Source organism: Pyxicephalus adspersus, chromosome 3, assembly GCF_032062135.1.
Source record: "Pyxicephalus adspersus chromosome 3, UCB_Pads_2.0, whole genome shotgun sequence".
NCBI lineage: Eukaryota > Metazoa > Chordata > Amphibia > Anura > Pyxicephalidae > Pyxicephalus > Pyxicephalus adspersus.
This window is the reverse complement of record NC_092860.1, coordinates 53815104-53832034: the sequence shown is the minus strand read 5'-3', so window position 1 is coordinate 53832034 and position 16931 is coordinate 53815104. Positions and strand designations below refer to the sequence as shown.

The following is a 16931-nucleotide window of genomic DNA, read 5'->3' as shown; positions in this document are numbered from 1 at the left end:
ATCTGTGTCCACTTGGTGATACCCAGCCTGCATCTGCGTCCCCTGGCGAGGGGATGCAGATGCCGAGGTGGGCATGCGACGTGTGTGCAGGCGGCGTGTGTGCATTGGGGGGCGGGACTGGCGGGAAATTTAAAATTAGAATGACTTTTAAATGTCAAATGTACTGATTTGACATTTAAAAAGACTAAATTAATCATACCAACAGGGAGACTAAGGACTTGTAGCAGTTTTATCTACTTTAGCTGTGACCCTCCTGCCCACCCTGATGTGCTTCATTCTTATCACTGGGTTTGTGGGTACCCGCTGTTTCACATATTTATGATGGTCAGAATGCTAGATCATATTTGATTTACATGATAAAATAAACTGATGTTTGGCTAAAGTTGCCTGCGGACATTATTATGCGTGGTTCACATAATTCAAGATGATCATTTTTATTTAATGGTGTTTGAGTCTTGAAGTATGCTTGCGATTAATGAGCTAAACAAAGTTCAAATTAAATTTAAACCCTAATAAAAAAAACTGTTGACCCAAACTCTTCCACATTTATATATTTTCTGTTTTAATAATGTTTTTATTGTACATTTTAAGGTGGGGCGATGGTGGGCATGGAAAATCCCATGTTACATTCATGTTATCTTGGGAACTATGTTACTAACATCCTATGTTACATTGATCAGCGATCATATAGACTCAGGTGACACCAATGATTTTTTGGGTGTATGGGTGACATTCTTGTGAGATGTGGATATAGTAATTGTAGCAGGGGTTCCCTGGGGACTTAAAAATTATTGCAAGGGTTCCTAGTGTTACAAAGTTCTAGAAAGGCTGATATAGACAACATACAAATTCCATGTGAAATGTGAGAATTTAGGGCTGCAGTGTTTTCTGCTAATCTTTCAATCAAGAAACTGTATAACATTCACGTGTATATAGCACACGCCAACTAAGAAAGTTCCCATATTTGTCACACTATAGATACTAGAGGGACAACAACCTTGTACATTTTAATAGCATCTGTGACTCGTTTTATTTCCCCAGTCGCCATTTCTTTGAAGATCAAAACTCCTTCTAAATCGATGCGATGACCTACCCCAAAATGGCTCCTTTATGGAGACAACATAATATTCAAGTGTATCATGTGCACAAACTTCATGTCCTGATTGGTCCCTGTCAATCTCTGGGTACCCGGAAAGCGGAAGAACTGAGTGCTGGTGAGCTGGCTGCTGTTGTGGCAAAATGATCGGGGATCTCTTGCTGTTCGGGTGAGAAGGAGCAGAATGTGGGGTTTTATGAAGGGGGGTGATGAAAGGTGTTGAACACGACATTTTGTGGCTGCTGACCCGCTATCCGCTGCTGTCACTGCCTTTACGTTATATGTTTATACACGATGTGGGGTTATAGAGCTTGTTTGTAGTATTGGTAGTTGTAAACATAATCCCATCTCAATAGAATTATTTGTAATACAGTCTCTATATTTGACAACATCCCCTCCCCCATAGTAAGCGGCTGTTCTGCGCATGCTCATGTCCTTACGTCTCCTATACCTCCAGCAAGTGAAACAAAACTGCCTGTTAGCTGCATTTTATCCCCCCAGCCCATCTCCCAACAATTCAGTACACCTTCCTGACTCAAAGCAAGTTGTCTAAAGTTCCAACCCCCAACTAATACCCACTGGCACTGACAGCTTGCACCCCTCCCCTTCATTCCCTCATAGATTGCTGGAAAAACCCAATCTGATCTACTTTATGATTCTGTGATATCTGCCTTCTCTTTCCTCTGCCTTGCACCTATTAAACTTGCTCTGTAAAAGTAAATAGAAAAAAGTATGAATAATATATTTCAGCCATGAACTATGAGTCTACTTAAAAATTCTCTTTTTTGCTTAATCAAACTTTCCAAAATGCAAATAAATCCTCATCTACGTACATTGATCTGCACATTTAAATGTGTTATGAAACATTTTCATTTATATCTGGACAAAAAAAACAGTATGAATTGTCCTTATAGATCTTGGTATGTATTTGTATATTGTAGATTATGACACCAGGATAATGGTATATGAAGCACCAGCTATATGCATGGAATATTATATGAGTGCATTCTGCACGATAGACTTTATGGAGTATTTTATTACGTGTATGAAGTCTGATCGCCTTCGACATGTTTCTTCTACGGTGCATAATATACTTAAGAGGATTACAAGTGCTAGCCTGGACTCTTTGCACACTATGTATTTTGGCCTGTAAATGTTGTTTATTTTGGGGTTAGGAAGCTGCTGAGTACACCAAGACTTTAATATACTGTATGTGGTGGACGTTTCCACATGAATTCTACAACACACGTTCTGGACACATGGCCACATCCTACTTTGTTCTGGTCAGCCCTTTGATGAGAAAAAACTATTTTTACGCCTAATAATGCTTACACTTCAATGTTTAATAATAACTACAAGTTTACCTTGGAGTTACCTACAGGTCTCACAGCCTTAACCATTTTAATTATATTAAACAGGATTTATAAAGCGCCAACATATTACGCAGCGATGATAGTGCATAGATTTTAGTACATATGTAATGCATACAGCCACAGATTTATTTCTCTGGTTACCTTCCACGGGAGCTGTGTGAATGAAAATCTCCACATTTGAAACATAAAGCATAAACCACAGATGAAAATTAGACACTCTGCAAATAATATAAGTGTACTGGAATATCGTCTATATAGCTGATGTTGTTTTATTACCCATAGCTATCAATGGTCATTGCTTTGCTGTGAAAAGAAAGCAGGGGGTACTAATTTTTTCTCTTTCCATTTCCATAGAACAAACAGACGTCTCAACAGCATCCAATCAGTCTTCCTGTACCGCATTTGTTCATTTTACTGTCATCCAAAATGATTACTAAGAATCTTATGCGTGACAATTATTAGGCAGCAGTATGGTATTTAGAATGGGATAGATGGTTCTAGCTGCTTGTGTTAATGCCTTTTACACATATAGCAGGTACTTTTGAGCAGGAAGTCAGGATTTTGCTGTGATTGTATCTGATCTTGGTATCAGAACTTCATGTGAAATGTCCCTGTACCACTGCTTCCTAAGGGCCTGGCTAGGTTGCCAATCTTAGCATTATTCTATATACCCCAGAAACTTTTGGCATGACAAAGTACCTAGAGGAGACAGAAATATATGTGGAGGAGGGATGGAAAATGGTCTATTCATTACATTTGTTATAAGGCCTACAAAATTAACCAAGAAAGTTAGAGAAGTAGAAACGACTGTGAAAAGTGATTAAAGTTGAAAACAAACAAAAAAGTATATTTAGTTTTATGTCCTGATATGATTTATTCCTTCTGCCTGTTTTAATAATATGTGTTCAGTTAGTCCCCAAACATATTGTATGTGGGAAAGTGCATAGTTTAAAGCAGCCCATGCACTGTTTTTTTTCACCTAACCTTTTTAACTTTTAAGTATTTTATACATTTTCTTACCAATCCTCTGAAGTCTTCACCTTAATTTTCTTTACTGCTTCATCTCATGTCCTGTGTTATCATCCTTCTTCTCTCTTTCACGTCCCCCGATGATGCTGGAGATGGTGCCCAGTCTCACGGTGGCATTCCACAAATATCCTAGTGCCAGTCCTGAGCATGAGAAAGACAAGATTTGTTGATGCTGCCAATGTTATGTGTGTATTTGTACAGCCCTTGTACAGGTGACATAGATATCCCAGGAGGCTGTGAGATTACATGTCACTCTTTTTGCCTGAGAGGCAGCCTAAGGCTGCGTACACATGTGCAATAATTGTCATTGGAAACAAACGATCCACGACAGATCGTTCGATAATTGTTAACAAAAAAAATGCACAACAACGCCGACGAACGAGGAATCTCACTGGAAACGAATGACCGGGCAGATCTGATTGGGCGACGATCCTTCGTAATCTATTGTGTGTATGATCATTCAGTGATTGTGGATTGTTCTGTGATTCACTTTCTCCTGTACATGTTACTTCCTGCATCGTTCAAACGATCGTATCTAGTGTGTACATTATTGGTGGATTATATTTAAACGATCGTATCGTTACAGCATGTACAGAATTGTGCACAATACGATCGTTAAAAATGTACGGGAATAATCGTTGATCGTTCGTTTTCAAACAATAATTATTGCATGTGTGTACCTAGCCTTAAAGTAGTGGGAGACAAGGGAAATATTAAAAGTGAATAAAATACCCCAGGAAATTGCAAATTAAGCTTTTTAGCTATTGAAGGTCTGTTTAAATGTCTGTGGCTACAATCCATGCTCTTTACAGAATGTCATTTTTCGTAGCCACCCCAGTGTGCTTTAGAGAGCAGATCAATGACATACAATGCAAGGAATCATGGGACATGTAGTCTTCTTAAAGGCAGAAAACTGACTGCATCTGCTGCTGTGCTGCTTTTTTTCAGCCAGAAAGGGTGGACAGGGTATGGCCAGCAAGTAAGGATAAGTGTACAGCATCAGTTTCTCTCAGTATCTAAACCTTCCTTAAGCTGTTGTTCTCTACTCTCCTTCTGACTACAAGGTCCCCTGTGTAGTTTGCAAATATAACAATACCCAGAAACCGAGCAGCTGCGCTACAGAGACAGCACTGAGCATACCCAGATAAAACATTGCTTCCTGGTGTCCTATCTATATTCGGGCCCTGCTTCCCCCTATTCCTGCTCTCCACCCCCTTGCTGCAAGTGCCAACAGCTCCCCCATCTGGCAGAATTAGTAGCTGACAGCTGATGACAGTCGATTTGACCACCAAATTAAATGGTCTTGGAAAAAACTGCCTAGGTACAGTTTTATGGTTAAGCAGCAGCTGAAAAAATACCTCAGGTCTGTGCGAGGTCTTCATGGTGCAAGTGTTTCCCCAATTGGAATAAAATTGGGTGGAAGCCTGATGTGTCTGTTCTTTCTATGGCTTTGGGTTCATTGGGCAAAACCCAAACTTCTGAGGCCTTTTCAGTTTTTTTACCATTTGGTATTACACTTTCTTAACAAGCATGTAAACACAGAAACATAATACAATATATATTGCAGTCTATTGGTCCTGAGATTTTGTGCCTACACTAGTTTTATGATTTTTTTGTTGATCCTGCCAGTAACACGCTTCTTTTATAGGCTGCTGTTTTTTTTATAGAAGTACAACATTGATACCATAGAAAGATCATTAGTATTACAATAAAAAAATCTAATCCACAGAAAAAAATGGTGTAAAAAGAAAAATAGGTGTTTTGTAGTTCACAAAGGAGAAATGTCAAGGGTTGGGGTAGCGCTGCTAGACACTTGAGATTTACTCAATATTTCCTATTTTACAAGTACATTGTATTTCCTATTTAACAGATTGGAATGAAGCAATTTAGAGAAGTTCATTCATAGCGTATACACTTTCAGAGTTCAGTAGATTTTCAGTCGCACCTGTTTCTCTCCCTGTACTTTTATTTCCTACTCCTCTGCACTGTGTGCCCCTGAATTTTCCTTGAGGGGTAATATAGCAGGGATACTCTTATCTACAGAGGACAAATTTACCATTAGACCTCCTGACTCATAGACAAACGCTGGGGATGTCAGTCACTGCTGCTATGTTTTGTATGGTGTACACACTTTCCATAGACACACCGAATCCTAGGACACAAACCACAGCTAACAGTGTACAGTTGCTTTTGTAATGTTGTGTTGCTCATACTACAATGCTGTGCTATTTCTTATTGAATGACTGTATTCCTGAATGTATTAGGTTTTCATGTATGCTGTATTATGCTCTTACTTCATACTTATAAAGAAGGAACGCTCAGACCAGTGTCCTGTGCTGTATATAATAGAAAAAACACATGGATACGAAGCATTTGATTTAGTCTTCTACGTTTCATATTTAAGCAAAGCTGTGTCTATTAACTTTTATTATCTGATAATTATCTGCCCCTGTTATGTGGGCATTACTGTAGTAATTTGTTCACTCTGTCTGACTTCTCCCAAAGGATTTCTAGGAAACTTTAGATGCATATTAAAATGAGAATTTTTTTTCTAGTCTGGAGTTCCGCTTTATATCACAGACACCTAGAGATGTCTTTCTTTGTTAGAGACCACAGTTCCTAATTCTGTTTCAGAAGAAATGAAACCATATCTAAACTGAAAACCGAAAGTTGCTTTATATTGCAGTTTACCTGACCTTAAATGGGCTACAGTGGTTTTCTTTTTTCACCCAGTGATCCTACAGATAACACACATTCTGTTTCTGCTTGCCTACGTGTTAGTAAACCAGATACTTGTAGCTTTGTAGTGGGGTGGGTGGAGTATCTGAGAGGGGAGCTCCTCTCACTTTGGGAGATTTACATTGACTTCCTGTTGTGTCCCTGGGGCAGGAAGTGATGGAAAAGTTCTCTGATGTCTACTAATATCCCCCACAAGGGCAATTAGAAGAAATATATAGGCTGTCATTGATGAGCTATTCTAGCCGCTATACAGAACCCCACAGCAGGTTTCAACTTCACTTGTTTCATGCTTGTTCAATAGTCAATGGTATGTTTTGTGTATGGCCAGTAGGAGCAGGTATTTCCTCACCTATTGGAATTGCATGTAGGAGTAATAAATAACTGTGTATTACCATGAAGGATAATCCTGTTTATTTACATTGTAATAAATACCATAATTACTTTTTTGTACACTTCTGAAAAAAAATAAGGAATGCATTGAGATGTCCTATGCCTTGATGTTTTTGCAACAGTTTTATTCACTGTTGTTTTCATACCTCGTTTGCAGGACTTTGCTTGCCAATGCTGGAGCTGTGTTGAACTTCAAACTGTAAGTTTAATTTTCCACCACCATTGATCAGAGCAGCACTAGAACCGCACCTTCACCTAATGTATAATTGATGGCTAAAACTGAAAAAATAATGCCCTATGTAACCAGAGTGTTGATGAGATTGATTCTGCATGACTGTGCAGTCCAAGTGTTTTACATGATTTATAGCTCATGTTGACTTATTGGCTCCTTGGTCTGTTCTTCATCACTTTGCATTGATTACCTGTAGTATTTTCTGGTTTAGTAAAAGGTCAGTCATGAGCAAATGTAAATATTATAAGTGGACCTGAACAAAAAAGTGAAGAGTTACTCTGAAAATCTACCCTTTTGTCCTGAATTTTTCTTGCAAAATAGCTGTGCACTTTTAGACACTTCAAACCTACAGCCTCAAAGCTGTATATCTGTCTGAGATTTGGAGTACTGCTAGCTTCAGGATAGTGAGTGAGAATTTGTTGTGTGACTACTGTGCTAATCTTTGCTCAGCTGGTTGGAGGTCCTGACATTAGAAAACAAAGACCTTCTACAAAATCCATCCCCATACAGAGACACAGGTGAGAACAAAACATAGTAAGTCCGCAACAGTGAGAAGATTAGCTGTAGGTAGACCACAGGCTATACTGATCAGTTCCTTGCCCCCATATGTCTTTTCTTTGACACAACTCCCATATATAATGCTGTTGTAGTTACAGTTATGATGGTAATGTCAATAATAGCAGATTAAAGCTACAGTCTGTGTAAATAGTTTTTAATGGCTCAGAGGGATGAAGCTTTGGGGGAAAAACTTAGTAGCTCACTTCTGTGGCTGTGGGGGCTCTCTTTTGTTGGTGACAATACTGGTAAACCCCTCATTGTCCCTCAGGATTGATAGTCGGTGGTCACTTACCTGATTACACACTCCTGCTCTGCTGACTTTCTAATGTTCCTATCCTGCCGGGTCTTTATTTTTATTGTTGGCAAGAGATGATTCCACAGTGTTAAATGCTGGAATGCAGAGAGCCTTCCAACATCTGGATCCTGCTGCTGCTTTGCTGACCTGACCTAGCACGTGGCAGGGGACATACCATAAGCCAGTACCCCATGGGCCTTATGTTGGGCACACAGCCTCTGGTTGTTTTGCCAAAATTCAATGTAAAGCATTTGAATATAATATTTTTATGTTCAGTTGCTATGCCTTGCATGTGGCAAAACAAGCCAAGTACATAGGCACAAAAAATGGATACTTTAGTTTCTTATTAGTATTTAGTTAGTGTATTTAAAAGGGATTGTACAATAAAACTGAAACATGAGTAGTGAATTAAAGTTTTGCTTTTCATTTTAATCTCTGACTTTTATTTCCCTTTCATTTTTTTTGATGTATTTGGCTGGTTGTTAGAATAAGGAAAAAAATCACAGCCAACTTTTACCTTACCACTATTTACATTTACAGGAAGAAAAAGGAATCCCAAGGATTTGGTGATGATCCTGCAGTGGCAACCACAGGTAAATATATATCCCTAGATAGATATTTGAACCCTTACTAGTACAAAATAAATAACTGATTTTTCTATTTAGAGTTTTTATTTGAAGCATGGTTCCAGAATTTTTTCTTTTAATTGAGGTCATTGAGGCATCGGGGGGTGGGGTTCGTGACTACTACTCCATCTTCACTAGATAAAATAATACAGGTAGTCCCCGGGTTACATATGAGATAGAGACTGTAGGTTTGTTAAGTTGAAATTGTATGTAAGTCAGAACAGGGACATTATTTTGTTATATGCAATAAGGACAGATGTATGTCTCAACATATTATTAGGCAGTGTGGTGTCAGTTACTGTATAAAATCCTCAATGTGAGTTAATCACAAACAAAGCAGAAAAAAAACCATAATGGAGCCTAGACATTCATTAACTTCTGGAGCAAGCTGTTCTTTGATATGAAACTGCAGAGTTTGTCTTGGTCATTAAAGAGTTACAAAATGTTACAGATCAGCTCAGCTCTTAGAATCACCCCTAACCTCAGTCAAAAAATTTCTTCATGCAAACCGCCCCCTCCCCCACCCAGCCTCTGGCCTCTGTAGTTCGGATGTCCTTAACTCAGGAACTACCTGTAGTGTATTATTATTAGCCAGTATTTATAAAGCACCTACATATTACGCAGCACTTTAAAAACACCAGTCATATCACTAACTGTCCCTCTAAGCGGCTCACAATCTAATGTCCCTACCATAGTCATATGTCAACAACACATTCCTAGGTCAATTTTGGGGGGAAGCACAAGTTTTTGAAATGTGGGAGGAAACCAGAATACCTGAAGGAAACCCACGCAAACACCGGGATAACCTGCAAACACCATGCTTCTCTGAGCCACTGTGCTGCCCATATTATTATGTTAATATAATTTAGTAGAGCAGCCTTTTTATAGTATGCTGTATAGATTTGAGCAGTTATGAGGGTTCTACCTTGCTGAATGTTTAGACTTGAGAACTTTAGCTTTTGCATCTATACACCCACTATGGCCCAGGACAATTTTTTTATTTCTCCTTTGGGACTGTTTTTTTTTTTTTTTTTTTTTTTTTTTTTTATTGTCAAAGTAATAAATATGTGTGTATGTGCATATATAGGGGTACCTAGGTGTGTGTATAAGACAAAGTATTTCTGTTATATTGATATTGCCCACTAAAATGATTTTATGTGTAACAGTACTATCACTACTGGTTATTATTCCTGTTCGTAAAAAATTGTGTTTGTACTCCAGGCAAAAACCTAAAGCTGTTCAGAAAAGTGGTCCACAGGGCATGAAACATGCATCTTAAAATAAATACTTGTGAACTCGGTTGTATTAATATATGTACAGCACTGTTTCATGTATCGTGCAGTCATTAGTTGATGTAAAGGATCGTTAAAGATCCTTTCCAATGACAATTATTGCACGTGTGTACATGGCCTTAATAAAGATTTACAATATACAAAGTTAAATAAGTTTAAAAGAAGATAAACAATCAAAATTTTTGTTATTGTACATGTTAGTGACACATTGGTTTGGGGGTTTGCAGCATTAGGTAGATGTTCAGCAGAGAAGATTTAAGCATACTTAACATAATCCTATTGGCAAAATATCCCTTGCATACTAATTTGAAGTCGTAGACTTTACAATGAATTTAGAATCTTATTGTCTTTTAAATAAAAACATAAATGGTAACGTCTTTGATCTCTATTTATAAAACAGAATCTCACATTCCCTATTGGAAATCTTCCATGTGTTTTCAGTAGCAGCAACTGATTCCCACCAGGGAATGTTTGAGGGAATGTCAGCTTCCCTCATTAAATAGGAGCCGTGTGTGTATTTATACACGTTTTTATTTTGGTGCACATAAATTCTGATTAGATTTGGACTTCTGCTGTTTTTTTTTTTTTTTTTTTTAGCTTTCTGTCATTGTATACCTTGTCTACGTAGGTACATATGTGTCACCGTTTCTTGTTAGTGTAGTTGTATATTTTTTTTTTTACAATGTATGTTTTAGTTTTTGTTTTTTGTGTATGAGGAAACAGTAACTAAATCTGTATGTTATTTGTATTACTGTACATTCTTCAATAATTTTTGTTGTGTGTTTTATATAATTTTTCAATTTCCTTGTACAATAAAACTCTTTACTAGATGAGTTGCCTGAGTACATGCCGTCAAGGAACATGCTGACGAGAAAGGAGTAAAAAAAAAAAAAAAAAATGGCCTTATTCTCCAATGACGACAGGGAGGTGACTCAGCTATGTTGCAAAACGGTAACAGAAAAATCAGGTCACCAGGCTGGCAGTGTTATGCGGTAGGCCTGAGTCATTTAGAAGGCATGGACAAAAAAATATATTTCTTTAGCAGGTTACCCCCACTCCTGTATGTAGTTTAACTGTGTATTCACCTAAAGTTCAGCTTTACCTTTTCATCCATTGTCAAGTCTATAATAATCCAAAACTTATTCTAGCACTAGTATTCATTGTGAAAACCTAATTTTGGAACTAAACTCTTTGGTGCTGGTGAACTGTTTGCCATAATCTGTAAATGTTTATATAATGCTGATTATCCCTCATCTACCTTTGTTTCTTAGCGCACTGCAGTAATACCCAGCCCAAAATTTCCTACATTATCCTGAAGCCATCTTCTTTTCCGCTGAGTCTTCAAAGTCGACCATGATCCTCTTTGGCTATTGGGCAGCCACTGATGATTTAACTTCTTAACATGTGCAGACGTCACATTGTCTCTGGCATCTAGTCTTCCAGGTCGGCCACGCTTCTCTATACTGCATGGCGCAGTATAAGTGGCATTGCAGCTCCAATCTTTTCCACCTCTTTCCTCCAGTCTGTTTTTGCATACTGTCATTTAAACAAAAACTACAAGGCAGTGAAGTCAATGTTTGTCTTTCATATCAATGATTCCTGATGTATAATCATATTCTGTTTCTTACCTTTATTTCAGGGGACAATATTCGTGAATTCCTGCTCAGTCTGCGATACTTCCGAATTTTCATAGCTTTGTGGAACATTTTTATGATGTTTTGTATGATTGTGTAAGTATGTGCAGGTATATTATTTATTAATGTTCTTCTAACAATTGCTGTAACTGTAAAGGTATTTATAGAAGGTTTACCTATTTTAGCTATATATGAATCCTAGAAACTATATTTATTTTTTTAGGAAAGGAGAAATAAATAAAAAGCCCAGAGTTTGTAAAATGCATAGGTACTTTATATATACCAACATCATTTGGACCCTTTTTCCCTGGACATGATCCTTAACCACCTAAATTATTTAAAATAAATTAGAAAATAAGAATTGTAATATTTGCATGTTCCTGCTCTTTGTCACCTAACTATATTGTAAAGAGTACTGGTGACTTGAATCACAGAGACCAAAACCAGAGGGAAAGCATGCAGGTATTGATTGAGGCCAGGCTTGTGTCACTTAGGGCAAGGTGGGAACCGTTTGTTAAGAACCAATTATTATGTGCTATTATGTCATGATTTTCCTTTTCTATTGGGTCTTCCTTATGATGATTATTTAGTTAGTCGATAGAGTTAGGGGAAAAAGAAAATTGGAGGTCTGACAACTTGCACTAGTCTGCAGAGATGCTAATTCTAAGCTTAAAAAAAATCAAGGCAAAGTTAGTTAGCCCATTTTTACCAATTGAAATTCATCTGACTACAGGAAACTGTAATCTAATAGATTGTTCTTAGTAATTGCACTTTGCGCTTCAGCTTTGTTTTATGCTTTCATTTAGCCTTCAGTATTTAAAGCCCTATTTAGTTCTTACACTTTTCCAGTAAAAGCTCTGTATTTCATCATGTTACTTGTGACTGATATTTGTCCAGGAATTCCCTAAAATACTTATTTTCTATGTGGAAATGACTTCTCCTTATTATCCCTCTCCCATACTATGCCCCACACCCCTCTTACAGAAACTACAGCCAGTGGACTTGTCTGACCAGCTCCGTTACTGACTACAGATTAGTAAGGACACAGGTCACTAATTATAATGTGCTGGACAGTCATATTTAAATTCTACTAAATCTCTGCAGCAACAAGTGAAAAGTCTCACTGCATATCTATTTCTTTATATTGATTTGGGTTTTACAATTTATTGGTAGATGTAAGGAGATAGAATGTGTAACTTTATGTATGTTTGTTTTTTTATCCCTTTGTTACCCCCATAGGTTACATTTTCTCTGATATTGTCATTCAATGCAGAGTACATGCCTTTTGCTATTGGTAATTTTGTAATTCATGTTTGTTTTTTATTTTCAGGTTATTTGGCTCATAAAAGTAACAAATAGTACTCGTTGGACTAAGTGAATTTTCTACAAACGTTCCTAAACTCCTATCTCTGCCATCAAGGCATATTTCTGTAAAAAGTTTCCAGCTTGTTTGTAAATACTATCTTTCTGTATACTTGTAAATAAAAGAAAGTTGTGGCTTGCATAACTTGGTGATGTTGAAATGGCTCTAGGTTTAAATTATAAAATCAAATAGTAAGTTCTAGCTGGAATCATTTGAAGACTGACTTGAATATCATAAGCTGTAATACTCCTACTAAATTATAATTATAGCATAATGTCCTGTACCAATATGTCCTGTCTTTTTTTTTTTTTTTTAATAGTAAACTAGTTCCCAATGATTTTACAGTATGCTAGTTCTTAGGTTATGTTTCTTTTTCTGGGACAAATGTTGTATTAATAATTTGTTTGTTGTTTAAGGGGTCTATTTATAAACATTTTCACTCAAGATTCATGCAACTTCATTCCAAATTCTTCTAAGTGAATCAGTTTGGAAAAATGTAATATCTTGGTGGAAAAGCTGTGCAAATCCTATTTGTAAATAGACCTAGTCCTTTAAATATTTTGGTGTTTGATAGGACAATACACCAAGAATCTGAATCTGTCAATAATGAAGTCTGGTCTTTCTCTAAAATGTTGTTTTTAAAGTGTATGTAAAACCAGAACCTTATTTTAGTTAATTATCAAATTGTTAAAAACCCCCGTAGCGTTTTTTTTTTTCTTATGAGGTATAAGTTTCTTTCTCACCATTGTCTTACTAATGCTTTGCATTAACCCATTTAGAAACATGTGCATTAGCAACACACAACTAATGTGTAGGTGGGCTTGGTTGCCATTTTTGTTAATGGCATTGTAAATGCATCTTACAAACACACTACATCTCAATGTTCGACCAATGCTTGTGCCGCACCTTGAAAAAGGCAGCATGCATTCCATTTGTTTTGCAAAACTCACTACATACCTACAATGGGAAAAAACTTGTAATTTTTTATTTTTAATGCCCTACAGACATTATTAAAAATGTAGGAAAACTAAATAGAAAGTCGCCCATTATTGGAAGAAAACGCCTACTTTTAAAATTTAGTATACATTTCTGTTCTGGGGGAAAATGTGAAATGTTGGATTTCCCAACACTTTCTGGCCACAGGATGGATGAACCTTCTCGATATAGGATAAAGACAGCCTTGGGGTGTTACTTGTTGAATTCCATACCAAGATGGTTCAGTAACTTGTGACTTTCTGTCTTAAAACGGGCTCCCCCAATGCTGTTTAACGCTAGGTACACACTAGCATAGGATGTTAATGTGACATTTTTTAAAGATTAGATGGTCTATTCGATTAAAACATTAAGCCTGATTTATTAAAGCTCTCCAAGGCTGGAGAAGATAAACTTTCATCAGTAAAGCTGGGTGATCCAGCAAACCTGGCATGGATTTCTTCAAAGTCATTTGCTAGCAAACATTTTGAATCCTGGACCAGATCCATTTTAGGTTTGCTGCATCACCCAGCTTCATTGATGAAAGTTTATCCTCTCCAGCCTTGAATATTGTTTTGAACAAACCTTTTCTCAATACAAAGCAAGTAACAACATTCCTATGAAATATCTAGCTGATTTCTGTTGAAAGCTTTTCAATAATAATTGGTGCAAAGTGTTAAAACAATCAATATTTCTCAATCAGACATATCAACCCTTTGTAGAATAATCATACATTTGATTGTGTATGCTTGGCATTGGGCAAAATTATTTGGTTGTATTTATTACTACATCTTTTGTATCACTTGAACATCACTGCTGTTTTAAAATGGTTGTGCTACATTTTAAAAAAATTACATCAGCCAGAATACTGTTAGATATCTATGCTGACTAATCTCTTTAGAAGAAATCTCTTTGAGAAATGCTGCAGGATATATCTTAGCACAGCATTCCGTGATTTGGGACAGCATGCAGTGTAAATCGTTGTCCATCACCCTGAGTCTGTCACATCACGTATGTCTTATGCTGCAAATTTACATTGTTGCTTAGCCTGAAAACTACAATTTCAAGATTTTTAAAAAGTTTTACATTTACCAGATGTGGTGCTAGAAGGACCTACCAGTCCTCGGCCTGAAAGGTTTTCACTGGAAGTTGGTATCAATAATTGATGTTGTGCTTTGTTTGGGTATACAGTAGGACTTTGTCTTATAATATTAAATTTTAGGCTGAGCAGCAACATCCCAATTATTTTAAACAATATTTTGAATAGGGTATCTGCCATAAGATATCAAGGTAGATAAACGTGTATTTCAAATTTTTATGGTTCTGATAAATGCCTGATTTTCAATTAGTTATATTGTATAAGCTATGTTTACAAGTCAGGTTGCTAATCCTGGACCATCAATTTTTGACTGGTCGTAGTCAAAGTGGGTAAATTATTGATTGATTTGAAGACATTTCTGTCTACATTTTGTGTTTATAGAACAGTTTTCTCAAATGACTGTTTGTTTCTTTCCTGTAAGATCTCTTTTTAATAAACATAAAACTGACCTGGTCTGTATTTATCCTCTTATTTGTTCAAAATATTAGATTTATTTAAGATGAGTCATTTATCTATGAAAATTTGCAGACAGACTAGTACCCTGTTCCCAAATACTGTTCCTGAAAAAAAAAGTTGACCATATGCAAATCTTAAGCATCCCAAATAGATAATTGTAGCAGGTATGCATACATGGTACACCAGGATGTGTGAAGTTCAAACAAAACTTGTGGTGAGTTTATGGCTGAACATCAATTAGAAGTGGAACACCTAAGAACCTCTTCCACATTGACTGTCCGCTTTTTGCAGCTTCCTTCATATCAGGTATGTGATCTACATCATTTCCTTGGCTGTATTCACATTCAGTTTAACTGCTATAAACTCACTCTAGATACATCAATGTAATTTGAGACTTATATTAAGGTTTAGAAACAAGGCTCTTTTTATGCATGAAGCTGGTTTGAGTCTAAACTAGTGTAGGCTTTCACAACTGTTTTCTTATTGCCCCCCTGCTTTGTACCTGCAAACTCCCAGCCCAGTTTTTCCAGCAAGATATGTAGTAAAAGATGTTGTACAGGTATTTGAAGCTTACAAATCCCACTTGTTTCCCCTGTAGCTTTATAGTTAAACTGCTTGGAATTTTTGAAGTAAACCGATCAGTACAATAAATTCCTGAACTGATTGCAGAAGTAGTGTATAAAAGGTAGTGCCTGCACATACCTTGTGTTATTAGTGCCTTATACACTCGACTGCCATATAATGTTAGATTTTTCAAAACCGTCTCAATATCAAATTTGCTAATCCTAGACCCTGCATATCTAAGTAGGCCAATAAGACCAGGTAGGAATTTTTGAATCCCTCAGCACTTACAATGGCCCAATTTTTTGGAAAGGTACGAGTTTTAGGGGGTATACAAACTTTTTGTGTGCCTTGTATTTTGGCATGGAAAGTCTCTTTGGAGTGTGATGCCATTCCTGTTTTTGTCTTGGAATCTCATGCACCCCCTAGTGCTCTCATTAGCTTTTATACTTCCCTTTCCTTTTGGCTGCCTTCCACTGCCTATCCGGATCCAAGCCCAGTTCCTTACTAGCTGAAACACCTGCCAGCAAATAACTGTAATCCTTCAGCAAGGGTGGCATAGGTCTACAAAGTCTGTGACTGGAGTCATATAGAGAATTACTTAAATGAATGATGGTGCCCTTATTTACTTATTCAGTGTTGTAATGGTGGCAGGCTACACATTGATTGGCTCTGCTTTAGAGAGACTGAATTCCGATTATGATTTCCTCAGTGTCTAAATGACCATACAGCATTTTTCTGAAGGCATGCACCATAAAGCAAAGTAGTTAATTACAAGGTGTGGTATGGGTGATGAAGCTGTGGTATCTTATTGGTCAGAATTTTTAACATGGAAAAGTATATTTCAGCTCTTTTGTTCTGTACGTTTTTTTTCCTGGTGGCTGCTTCCCTTTTTTATAGTTTTGGTTCATACTTAGTGCTTAGGACTGAGTCTTCTCCATAGCTTGGGGTCTGTTCTGTTAGTCCAGTGAGCAGAACTCAGGCTTGGTTGAGGTTTTAGGGCAGCAGTGGTGTCCTCTTTACATATGTTTAGCAAATCATCAGGTATTTCCCTAATTTGTAGATCTTGGAAATAAACAGACATTTAGTACCTTTAATATTTGCCCAACAGGTACCAAATGGTATTTATTTATATTTTTACAGCGCTCCCCATTTACTGCAACTCCTCCATTCGTACACGTTTTAATGTTCTTTTCATCTAGCCCTCCACCTAACC

General features: G+C 37.0%; 1 protein-coding gene across 1 annotated transcript; it reads left to right on the top strand.

The window, feature by feature from the left end:
• The first annotated feature begins 1166 nt into the window (after window positions 1-1166).
• On the top strand, window positions 1167-15151 carry SMIM7 (small integral membrane protein 7). Its single transcript, XM_072404654.1, has 5 exons — window positions 1167-1265; window positions 6785-6826; window positions 8253-8305; window positions 11270-11360; window positions 12595-15151. The coding sequence occupies exons 1-5, from the start codon at window positions 1240-1242 to the stop codon at window positions 12608-12610; spliced, it is 228 nt and encodes a 75-aa protein (XP_072260755.1). The 5' UTR covers window positions 1167-1239; the 3' UTR covers window positions 12611-15151.
• The last annotated feature ends 1780 nt before the right edge of the window (window positions 15152-16931 follow it).